At 40.0% G+C, this 12,992-nt stretch overlaps 1 protein-coding gene across 3 annotated transcripts in view; it reads left to right on the top strand.

The window, feature by feature from the left end:
• phkb (phosphorylase kinase, beta) overlaps nucleotides 1–12,992 on the top strand; it is a 59,083-nt gene that overhangs the window by 12,064 nt on the left and 34,027 nt on the right. For all 3 annotated transcript variants that reach the window (XM_071381849.1, XM_071381850.1, XM_071381851.1), the window contains 6 exons: nucleotides 1,041–1,140; nucleotides 2,531–2,638; nucleotides 2,738–2,818; nucleotides 4,797–4,912; nucleotides 8,317–8,380; nucleotides 12,440–12,535. In XM_071381849.1, the coding sequence (XP_071237950.1) occupies nucleotides 1,041–1,140; nucleotides 2,531–2,638; nucleotides 2,738–2,818; nucleotides 4,797–4,912; nucleotides 8,317–8,380; nucleotides 12,440–12,535 (565 nt within the window). The remainder of the gene's footprint in view (nucleotides 1–1,040; nucleotides 1,141–2,530; nucleotides 2,639–2,737; nucleotides 2,819–4,796; nucleotides 4,913–8,316; nucleotides 8,381–12,439; nucleotides 12,536–12,992) is intronic.

The following is a 12,992-nucleotide window of genomic DNA, read 5'->3' as shown; positions in this document are numbered from 1 at the left end:
CTGCCTACCGCACGGCAAGCGGTACCGGAGCGCTAAGTCTAGGTCCAAGAGGCTTCTAAAGAGCTTCTACCCCCAAGCCATAAGACTCCTGAACAGCTAATGAAATGGCTACCCAGACTATTTGCATTGTCCCCCCCACCCCCATTTTTACGCTGCTGCTACTCTGTTTATTATCCATGCATAGTCACATTACCTCTACCTACATGTACATATTACCTCGACTAACCGGTGCCCCCGCACATTGACTCTGTACCGGTACCCCCTGTATATAGCCTCGCTACTGATATTTTATTGTTGCTTCTTAATTCTTTTTTATTTTTTACTTCAGTTTATTTTTTATTTTTATGTTTTTAGTTATTTTGTTATTTTTTTTTGTAAATAAATATTTTAGTAAATACTTTAACACATTTTTTCTTAACTGCATTGTTGGTTAAGGGCTTGCAAGTAAACATTTCACTGTAAGGTCTACACCTGTTGTATTTGCCGTATGTGACAAATATGATTTGATTTGAGTACTTATGTAAATAAGGTATTTCTGTTTTTTATTTACCAAATTTGCAAAAATGTCTAAACCTGTTTTCGCTTTGTTATTGTGTGTAGATTGAGGGAAAAAAATGTATTTAATCCATAGATGAATGTTGTAACGTAACAAAATGTGGAAAAGGGGAACGGGTCTGAATACTTTCCGAATGCACTGTAGATGCCATTGTTTATGTCAATAGTATACTGGAAGCATTTGGATGATTTTGATGAGAGATCAGGTGGAATGTAGTATGTCCTTGCTTGTCTTATGCTTTTGGAGGACAAAGGAATAACAACTGTCATTAATGTCCTAAAATGATTTAAAACCTGTCTATATGTGTACAAATACATTAGTTGTCTCCATTTAATATGTACCATTAATGTATGCACAGACAGGATAACCAGACCCTAGTAATTTTGTGCGGTGAAGTAGGATGATTTAATATGCTCTTCTGCTCATTGGGACGTTTTTCTCCATCTCATTGTGGCACATGGCGACGATCAACCCTGACGTGCAGACGCATCGATGATGATATGGGACGCACCCATGAGTTGGAGCACTCAGCCATCAAGTGCATGAGGGGTATCCTCTACTGTTACATGCGCCAGTCTGACAAGGTGAGTCCACAAACGAAACGTCAGACCACAGGAAACACTGTAGTTCATTCTTAATGATCTAAACAAATGCCATTATCCAGTAATGAATATAGATTTTTAGCAAACACAGAAACTGTCACTAATGGGGGGGGAGATAAAGATCTCTGTCCTTTTACTGATCTTCTCTGTTCTCACGCTTCAGTGGTTTACTATCTCACGATTGGACTGGTTTTATCTCTATGTGGATGGAATAATATAGAGGTTTCCAAATGGTTTTTGCCTCACAGAACACTTTTGTGTAAAGTATTTGAGCAGACCGTTCAGTCAAAATAGCAGCGTTTATATTGTTTAAAGACCTCTATGAAAGCATAATTACAGCTTTAGTACAATAGAACACTGGTCTTGTTCTGGTCTGTAATTGCACATCTCTGTTGCCTTTTGAAATTGTTTTGTTTCATTTACTCATGACCTTGACGACCTAATTTATGGGAAAGCTTTTCTGTGTCTTAATTATAATGCACCGTTTATTCAGTTAATTACACAGTGCAGCGCTCATTAACATCTGTCTCTGGCATTCACAGTGAACATGCCATTTTTAATGGACCCACAGTACAGAGGGACTAGGAAGCACATTTGATCAAATAAAAAAAACTACAGAGCCATTAAAGGCATTAAAGAGAGGGCATCAAAGTTTACCACAATGTACCAATGAAACTAAACACAGTCTTAACGAATTAGCCACACAACACAAGCTTCTCAAATGTTTTCTGACAGATTTAACTCCGGAACCATTTAACGCTAAGATCACACACACTCACTGACACACAGTGACATTTGACAAGATTCATAAACTGCACTATTGTGGAAATGCACTTTCAATACAAATGTTAGGCTATTTTGGAACGCAACAGTTATTGGTTCGGTCAGTGCCAAATGTTGGCACAAAATAATGCACCGTGTGAAGCAAACTCAAACGGAGTGTATTACTCTATGTGAATCATGCAATTCTGACCCGGGATGGTTTTTGAGGAGAAGTCATATGTGTACGTCTTTGGCATGACTCAAGAATGGCTTAATGCACCACGATACAAATAAATGGTATGTCTGTTTGCAATATTTACAGATACATTCATGCATACCAGTGGTTTGCTCATGTCTTCAGAGCCATTCAAGGATAATTCTAGTATGTGTCCTAGTGATGGCGCAGTGGAATATCCATGAGCCATCCTAGTCCCGGTTTTCACTTCATGTACCTTTTTGTGAGGGTAGAATAAATAATGGAAAGATGCCCAGTAAGTAATATATATATATATATATAAAATATGTTATGTACTGAATCCTCTTTTATTTGCCTTTTTTCTCTCTTTTTCTCTTCCTTTCACTCTCTTTCTTCACCTTCATTCTATTTCAGGTGGAGGAATTCAAACAGGACCCCAGCCCCTCCAAGTGCCTGCACTCAATATTCAATGTAGACACAGGAGATGAGATCCTGTCCTACGATGACTACCATCACCTACAGGTAAACCCTCTCACAAACATTGTCAAGGTAACGAATGAAGTCTGAGCGGATTCCGGTCTTACGTTCTTCACCATTGTAAATACCGTCTCCCTCCGTCAGATTGATGCCTTGTCCCTGTTCCTGCTCTATTTGGTGGAGATGATCTGCTCCGGCCTCCAGATCATCTACAACACGGATGAGGTACGGCCCACTGGCCTAGTCACGTGACCTCTCTCTCGGAATGAACACATCTGTCTTGCGGAGCACGACTCTCACGCAGCATGGCTTCTTCGTAGTGATTTAGATGGGGGGGGGGGGGGGCAATAAAGTATGATCAACCTAAGGGGAAACCCAGTGTCAACAGGGAGCAGAAACGAACATACGGACAAGACTATAAACGACGCAAGCCAAGAAAGCTCCGGTGTGCCAAAGTGCCCTGAGACAGTTAATAGTGATAGTAGAGGCAGCAGCTGAATAAGCAGTTGTTAACGGTCCGTGCATCTTTAGAAACGCAGCTATTTACATGTGATGATTTGATGACTATGTAACAGTTTTAAAATTCAATACACCTGCCTCTTGACTTACACTAACTTATTCAGCACCCTTTTTCATTAGTGAGCAAGTTATTGAGTTGGAGGCCTAGTAAAACGGACAGCTAAAGTAATAGTAACTCATTCGTTATAGTGGTACTTTAAGGTGGCTGTTTTCATAGCCCTTTGGGAGATTTGAAATTCATTAATTCCATCTCTTAATTCAGTTGTCTGCTCACTGGGAGATTTACTTTTAGGCACAGGGGTGAAATTATTGCCTTCAGAAAAAGCTTTTGTTTATCCAGACTTATCTTCAAAAATAGAGCTGTTCTAGAACATTATGCCCTGAAGCAATTACAGTGAGCATTCACTTTGTTTACAGAAAAGGAAAGCCTCACATTAAATATATATATATTTTTCTATCCCAACGGCAAACAAATTGCCTGTGTAGCTTCAATGGGGCCAGTCCTATTTGCAAAGCAGACCTAATTTGCACATTTTAAATAGTGCTTATTGAGCTGCGTAATACAAGTAAAGGGCATGAACATGAAATCAACGAGCATACATCCTTTTATTAATCTACATCAGAACAAATAAACAGGAAATAGGACTCTTAATGTGTGTTATATCTGCACCACATTTAAATGCATCTTTTGGTATTCTCATTAGTCCAATTTTTGCTCTTAGCAGTGGTTCAGTATATTTTCCCGACTGGAAGTTCAATTCAATTGAATCTGCATTGAAGTATTAATACAGGTAGATGCTTTGAGTGTGTGCTTATATGTGTGTTTTGTGTATGCGCTATGGTACTATCAAGATACCAGAAAGATCCTCAATCGTTAAGACAAATGGAAAAATCATATGCTTCTTTATCTAAATATTGAAAGAGCGTGGGCGACAGAGAGGAACAAAATGGTGCAGTTTGAGGAGAGAGGGGTGAGAGCAGGTGGGTCTGAGCAGGTGTGATGTCGTTGATGTTTGTGTGAGTCTGTATGTTGTCTTTTGTATGGTTTGTGTTGTACTTTTTTTTTTTAATAAAAAGGCCATAAAGATCCTTACATTAATCATTCTATTAAAGCCCAAAATAAAATAACCCGCAATGTCCTTATTTCAGTGGCTCTGTTTAGTTCCCTGTCTTCCCTCCTTGCCTGTCCCATTTTTGTATGCTTTAGGCTCTCTCTGTTTCCATGTTGTCAGTCACATCTCCCCCAGTACTTTCACATTTTTCCTTCATGGCCTCAAAGTCATCATTTTAAAATATTTTTGTGAAGTTTCCTTCTCTCTTGTTGTCTCATTCTGCACATAGAGAAGAGCCATTCCTCCTTGTTCCAGATGAAATTAAGGACATGGTTTTGACTACCCATGTGACTGGGTGATGTTTGTCTTTTAACATGAATGTTAATTCCATCAAGGGCAAAATGTTAATGTGTTTTATTGAATAAATAACTTATTGAAAATGTGCATGAAATGAGAGTTATTGGAGAATAATTTATTCCATTTAAATGTGAGTACATTCTTCCCGAAGTTGCATGAGCTCTTCTTTTGACAATATGATGACACAGTACAGTATGATTCTAGGGAGAAAGCGTTCTATGTTGAGATTGAGAGATCTCGTTCATGTGACATTGTCGTGTTTTCTACCTCTGCAGGTATCTTTCATCCAGAACCTGGTGTTCTGTGTAGAGAGGGCGTACAGAGTGCCTGACTTTGGAATGTGGGAGAGAGGGAGCAAGTACAACAACGGAAGCACTGAGCTGCACTCCAGGTCTGTCTTTTCCTCCTCTAGTGAATACGTTGATTTATAGAGATATTAACACATTGCTAGTAAGTCTCCACACATGGAATGTGTTCATCTCTCCACAAAAACAAAGAGGATATATTTTAGGATAGTAAAGGTAATGTCGATGACCTATCATTCGAGCAGTAGAACTGCCTCTCCCTCTCTCAAGACCTCGATAATGATTCTGTTTCCTCTGTCCCTTATCTCTGGAAAACATTGGTTTCTCCTAAAGAATGTAGGAAAATTGTTTGCAACTCACCACCATTTCCTAGAGAAAAAATCTGGCTTTGCATTCTACATAGACAGTAATTCGACACCATGTCCGTTAGTCAAATTCAGAATGACTGATTTGTAGTTCAGTTTCCATAATACACATTAATATGCAGTAATGTGAACAGAGAGCAATTGCGGGGGCAGAATAACAACTTTTTACATGCAAATACTTTCTGAGTTCATTATCTTCATGTGGAGTCATTCACCAAGTTTCAGGCGCTGTTACAATGGAGGGGGGGGGGGACTGTTCCATTAACTCAGTGTACCAGACTGCCGATGGGTAGGCCTGTGTGTGGCTGAGTGTCAGGGAAAGCTGTGATGAATGCCTTCATCTAGAGAATTGAATCATGACATTCAAGCTCGGCTGAAAGGAAAATGGCAGTCATTATAAAACAATGTTAATGTCATCAATCCTAGATGGTATCGAGTTTGTGCAAAAATGGCTAAGCTGTAGTCCTATCGAGCTTGGTTACCCCTTGGCAATCTCTCGCCAAGTTAAAATATAGAGCAACTTAATTCTAATATTTTGCTTTGTTCAACTGTGTTAGGTTTCTAATTTAAGTCCACTCTATAGTAGGTTTAATCCGGACTGCACTCATTGGGACGTGTTGACAGAAGCTGTCAACATCAGTCAGGATTAATTACATCGTAGAATAGTACGTTAGTGTATGTATGTTTCTCCCTTTTGTAAAAATTGTCTGACAAGATACTGTGTCGTGCTTGTTGTCTGCAACTTGTTACTATTATCAAACCAATGCCCACCCTGCTCCCTGAAACTACAGCGCTGTGTGCACATTCAATGTTTTAAACCTTCGACCAAGGCGTCACACTCACTCAGAACTGTTGACAGCTCCTACGCATTATGTCCAGGCAAGTTCGGACAGAAAATCAATCGACTTTCAAAAAGGCCTCATGTTGCTTGATTGTGATCATTGCTGCTGATTTTGTCAGAGAGGGAGCTGAAGTTGTGTTTCGGAAAGCTGGTTTCAACTATGTTCTGTTATTTTTCTGCATTTTTGTATCGGTTTGGGCCCTGTTTGCGGGGTTGAACACCTTTTTATTTGTCGGCATATCTTGCAACTCTCCTTGCCACGTCGTCTTCTTATTTTATAGAGCGCTATTAAGAGGGAAAGGAAATCCACTGCTATTTTCTCTGCATAGTAAAGTGCACAATGATTTCAGCCCCCTCTCCTCAACAGTTATATCTACGAGTAATCTGTTTTCATTACATTATTAAACCATTCAAATGTATACTTTACAGTATAAATGTAAGGCTCATTACAAGTCAAGGAGTGTTTGTTTTGGGTGTCATGTGCCTTGTACATAGGGGGTTCATAAAAAGTTTAACCAAACCCCCCTTTATAAAGTATCTCCAGTTGAAGTCGGAAGTTTTCACACACTTAGGTTGTTATTAAAACTAATTTTTCAACCACTCCACAAATTTCTTGTTAACAAACTGTAGTTTTTGCAAGTTGGTTAGGACATGTACTTTGTGCATGACACATCATTTTTCCAACAATTGTTTACAGACAGATTATTTCACTTATAATTCACTGTATCACAATTCCAGTGGCTCAGAAGTTTACATACACTAAGTTGACTGTGCCTTTAAACAGCTTGTAAAATTCCAGAAAAAAGCTTCTGATAGGCTCATTTACATAATTTCAGTCAATTGGAGGTGTACATGTGGATGTATTTCAAGGCCTACCTTCAAACTCAGTGCCTCTTTGCTTGACATCATGGGAAAATCAAAAGAAATCAGCCAAGACCCCAGAAAAAGAATTGCAGACCTCCACAAGTCTGGTTCATCCTTGGGAGCAATTTCCAAACGCCTGAAGGTACCACATTCATCTGTACAAACAATAGAACGCAAGTATAAACACCATGGGACCACGCAGCCGTCATACCGCTCAGGAAGGAGACGCGTTCTGTCTCTTAGAGATAACGTACTTTGGTGCGAAAAGTGCAAATCAATCCCAGAACAACAGCAAAGGTCCTTGTGAAGATGCTGGAGGAAACCGGTACAAACGTATCTATATCGACATAACCTGAAAGGCCGCTCAGCAAGGAAGAAGCCACTGCTCCAAAACCGCCATAAAAAAGCCAGACTACGGTTTGCAACTGCACATGGGGACAAAGATTGTACTTTTTGGAGAAATGTCCTCTCGTCTGATGAAACAAAAATGACCATAATGGCCATAAAGACCATTGTTATGTTTGGAGGAAAAAGGGGAAGGCTTGCAAGCCAAAGAACACCATCCCAACCGTGAAGCACGGGGGTGGCAGCATCATGTTGTGGGGGTGCTTTGCTGCAGGAGGGACTGGTGCACTTCACAGCATAGATGGCATCATGAGGAGGAAAAGTATGTGGATATATTGAAGCAACATCTCAAGACATCAGTCAGGAAGTTAATGTTTGGTTGCAAATGGGTCTTCCAAATGGACAATGACCCCAAGCATACTTCCAAAGTTGTAGCAAAATGGCTTAAGGACAACAAAGTCAAGGTATTCGATTGGCCATGACAAAGCCCCGACCTCAATCCTGTAGAAAATGTGTGGGAAGAACTGAAAAAGCGTGTGCGAGCAAGGAGGCCTACAAACCTGACTCAGTCACACCAGCTCTGTCAGGAGGAATGGGCCAAAATTCACCCAACATATTGTGGGAAGCTTGTGGAAGGCTATCCGAAATGTTTGACCCAAATTAAACCATTTGAAGGCAATGCTACCAAATACTAATTGAGTGTATGTAAACTTCTGACCCACTGGGAATGTGATGAAAGGAATAAAAGCTTAAATAAATCATTCTCTCTATTATTCTGACATTTCACATTCTTAAAATAAAGTGGTGATCCTAACTGACCTAAGACAGGGCATTTTTACTAGGCTTAAATGTCAGGAATTGTGAAAAATTGAGTTTAAATGTATTTGGCTAAGGTGTATGTAACCTTCCGACTTCAACTGAATATAAAGTAACCAGTGCATGTTAGCCTTGCATGTAACTTGGCGCTATAGAACAGAACAGAAAATGTGTAGCCTATGGTATTTCAATTATAAATACCTTAGACAGTGCTTTCAGGTTTATATTGGGTTTCTGAAACATGTTCTTTCTTTTGCAGTTCTGTGGGGCTGGCCAAAGCTGCTCTCGAGGCTATCAATGGATTTAACCTGTTTGGGAATCAGGTATTTGATTTATTCTCCAACTTTCATCCACATTCTGTCAAGAGACCTAGCCATTGTCCTCACTTACTCTGAAGATAAGAGTTTAGGATTTTAATGACCGAACTGTGTATTCACCTCTGGTGTAACAGTTTCTGATGCATTAAGATTGCATTATAGATAGTGTGTAACTGATTTTATGCTTCAAATTGGGAGTCCCATTACATCACCATCCATCTTCAAGATCTTATAGATGATAATAGCACAACAGTTCTCAGAGATTGAATTCATCAGAAATTCTTTAATATATATTTAAATTGTATTATTTAACCTTTATTTAACTAGGCAAGTCAGTTAAGAACAAATTCTTATTTACAATGACTGCCTACCCCGGCCAAACCCGGACTGACGCTGGGCCAATTGTGCGTGTGGATGTGATGCAGCTTGAAGCCGGTGATGTGATGCAAATGACCTGATATCATCATTTTCTGTGTGTGGAAAGTTAACCATACACTCAGGGGTTTTATTGAGTGGGCTTGTGTTGTACTCAGGGCTGACTAGCTAGATGTCTATGCACTAACAGCTTTGATAGATTACTGCTGTTCCCATTTCCTTGATTTCCTTGCTCCTTTCTGGATCAGCCATTTGTAGGATTCATTTGTTTTGCTGTCTAGAGGAAGTAAAGACAGGAATGTGAACATCCATTATATGTGCTAATGGATTGGAAAACTGAACAACTTCCACTTAACATTCTTGTTTTTCTCTCAACAGATTTCTTTCTTTTCCATTTTGTTCGTTCATGCACACAGCATGACGCATTTCAAGCAAATACAGCACAACAACAACATTGTGTCCCATGTGAACCTACCATGAAAGGAGAATATCTTACCCATAGTGATATACAGTTCCTTCAGAAAGCGTTCACAACCCCTTGACCTTTTCCTAATTTTTGCTGTGTTAGAGCCTGAATTTAAAATGGATTAAATTGATCGTTTTTTGTCACTGGCCTACACACATTACCCCATAATGTCAAAGTGGAATGATGTTTTTACATTTTGTACAAATTATTTTAAAATGAAAAGCTGAAATGTCTGGAGTCAGTAACTATTCAACCCCTTTTGTTATGGCATGCCCAAATAGGTTCAAGAGTAAAAATGTAAGTTTCAAAATGCAATAATTGTGTTTAACATGATTTTTGAATGACTACTGTACCTCATCTCTGTACCCCACACATACAATTAGGTCCCTCGAGCAGTGAATTTCAAATACTGATTCAACCATAAAGACCAGGGAGGCTTTCCAAGGCCTCACAAAGGGTACCTATTGGTAGATGAGTTAAAAAATTATAAAAAGAAGACATTAAATATCCCTTTGAGTATGACGTTATTAATTACACTTTGGATGCTGTATCAATACACCCAGTCACTACAAAGATGCAGGCGTCCTTCCTAACTCAGTTGCTAGAGAGGAAGGAAACCGCTCGGGGATTTCAGAGGTTTAATGGCTGTGATAGGAGAAAACTGAGGATGGATCAACAATAATGTAGTTAATGCACAATACTAACCTAATTGACAGAGTGAAAAGAAGGAAGCCTGTACAGAATAAAAATATTCCAAAACATGCATCCTGTTTGCAACAAGGCACTAAAGTAATCCGCAACAAATGTGGCAAAGCAATTAACCTTTTGTCCTGAAACAAAGTGTTATGTTTGGGGAAAATACAACACATTACTATCATGTTATGGGTATGCTTGTAATCATTAAGGACTGGGGAGTTTTTCTGGATAAGATGAAAATCCTAGAGGAAAACCTGGTTCAGTCTGCTTTCCACAAGACACTGGCATATGAATTCACCTTTCAGCAGGACAGTAACCTAAAACACAAGGCCAAATCTACACTGGAGTTCCTTACCAAGAAGACAGTGAATGTTCCTGAGTGGCTGAGTTAGTTTTGACTTAAATCTGCTTGAAAATCTATAGCAAGACCTGAAAAATGGTTGTCTAGCAATGATCAATAACCAATTTGAAAGAGCTTGAAGATTCTTTGAAAAGGATAAAGGGCAAATGTTGTGGAAAGCTCTTAGAGATTTACCCAGAAAGACTCCCGCTGTAATCGCAGCCAAAGGTGATTCTAACATTTATTGACTCGGGGTTGAATAAGATATCAAGATATATTCATGTTTTATTTTTCATAATTGTTTTTTGTGTATTTTGTGTAGATTGTTAACAAAAATTACAATTAAATCCATTTTAATCCCACTTTGTAACAAAACCAAATGTAGGAAAGGTCAAGGGTTGTGAATACTTTCTGAAGGCACCTTATGATTGCTATAGTCTCTTGCTACAGTTATCAGTGATTTAATGAAGGGCTCTTCTCCTTCTTCATCTAATTAATCCACTACCAATCATGTTAAATGGACTCATTGATGATCAGAGTTTTAGATTCAACTCTGTGCCCCACTGGGTTTGGTTCCTGTCATTAGGCAGTAGTATAGTAGTGGCTGGTGTGTCTGGGGCTGCGGTGTGGGGATGGACTGGCTATGAGTCATCACATAGGGTTATTAATGATGGCCAGCTCTCAGTGCCCCTCTGACTTCCTCCAGATGATTTTCAACTGAGAATAAGCCATGATCAGTGACTCTCCCCAGCTGTGTTCCTTAGAGGCAACAGCCAATCAATGACTAGCCAGAGCACAATGGTCGAGAGGGAGCCAATCGCTAACTTTACCCAGCTTTTATGTGTGGGTTGTCAGCTTATTAAGTGACTGCCTGCTTCACAGCAAAATGTGGAGTGCAATCAATAAAGGTGCGGTACTAAGAAGCGTAGGTCACAGTGGAGACCACGTTCTGTGCTGTCACAATCATTTACATCCCATTCCACCAAACCCTGCAGTATGTACAGTAAATCACTCAAGCAGGCCTGTTGAGTCACTCTGATGTCTAAAAGCTTTGGTTGGCTTGTTTGAAAGCAGCATACATAATGCATTGTGCAGACACTGCTTAGATAGTACGTTTTTCTTTTTTTTGCCTTAATGTGAACATTGTTGAGGTGTTAGTGAAGACACGTGTCCGGGAACATTTGTAACATACATTTTGTGAGATGTGTTAATCCAGAAATAGTACAGTAAACTAACCCAGAAAAAGCACTCAGACCCTCATTTCAACAGAGGGGCTGGAGGGTATGTAATCATACCGTGGGCAGAGTTTGCAGTCTAACAACATGATGTGGTATCAAGGTGATTGGATGGCCCTTCATGGTTGGAGTGCCCCCGCACTGCTCAAAGCATAGAAACACAATGCTTTTTAGCTTTGTACTCAAAAATATCAAATGGTCGGGCAATACTGACTCTTTTGTAAGAGTAAGGTTGTAATATTGCTGCTTTCGTAGCTGGTTTTGCTCTGCAGAGGCGGCAGGTGAGACGTTGGAGGCTCTGAGTGTGTGCAGCACTTCATCCTCCTAGCTGAATTCACAGTAACGTAAACAAAACAGGTCTTCTGCTATGTAGAGAATGTGCTATATAGTGTGTGTATATAGTGTGTGGTACGTGTGTCCGTGCATGAGCGAGTGTCAAAATCAAATCATATTAAATTGTATTGGTCACATCAACATATTTAGCAGATGTTGTTATTGCGGGCGTAAAGAAATGCTAGTGTTCGTGGTTGTGACACTTTGATGTTGTTTCCTGCGTATTAAGGCTTCTTTTCAGGAAGCTAGTGGAAGTGGTGGTGACAGCTGCAGTGCGACAGGCCTATATCAGGTCATGCTGGGAACAGCCAGTAGCTGCCATCCATGCCCTGCAGTCCCATGGCTCACTAGTGACACAGTTCAACAGCACGGACGGAATAAATATAAATGTGTCCTAGATGTTTTGAGTTCTGATTGGCTGTGAAAGTCGGTGTTCAACCAGGTTTCCTATATGCGTTATGTCCAAACATGTAAGCATTAGGCTACGTTGAGTCTTGCATTGTGACAAAACGTGAGCGCTACAATTTTCATCCACAGCGAATCAATATCAGACCTTGTCTGACCCGCATCATTCTTACAACCACCAGTGAATATGACTCGTCATCTCTGTTGGTCTGCAGGGTTGCTCTTGGTCTGTCATCTTCGTGGACCTGGATGCCCACAACAGGAATAGACAGACACTGTCCTCCCTCCTACCCAGAGAATCCAGGTCCCACGTGAGTAAAGACAATTAAACCACTCATTGCTAAATACCATTCTGTACCCGATGATGTATTGGCTCAGTGACCAGTCCAGTCTCACAGTTCACCAGTAAAGAGGGGGCTAATAATTTTTCTCCGGCAGTAAGAGCAACTAGACAGAGAAGTGCTCCTGTAAATTCATTGGTTTAATTAGGGGAGATGGAAGAAATGCATTGGCGCTACATCTACAACATGGGCTAATGGGAGGGAGAGGTGGGGATGGAGTGAGAGAGGGCTGCGGAGGAAGGAGGTGAAGGGAGTACAGTACAAGGCTTATGCAAATAAAACGTTGAGCATCTTAATTATACACTGCTCAAAAAAATAAAGGGAACACTTAAACAACACAATGTAACTCCAAGTCAATCACACTTCTGTGAAATCAAACTGTCCACTTAGGAAGCAACACTGATTGACAATAAATTTCACATGCTGT

This window comes from Salvelinus alpinus, chromosome 33, assembly GCF_045679555.1.
Source record: "Salvelinus alpinus chromosome 33, SLU_Salpinus.1, whole genome shotgun sequence".
Taxonomy (NCBI): Eukaryota; Metazoa; Chordata; class Actinopteri; order Salmoniformes; family Salmonidae; genus Salvelinus; species Salvelinus alpinus.
Note: the sequence above shows the minus strand (reverse complement) of the source record. Positions and strands in the feature narration are given on the sequence as shown.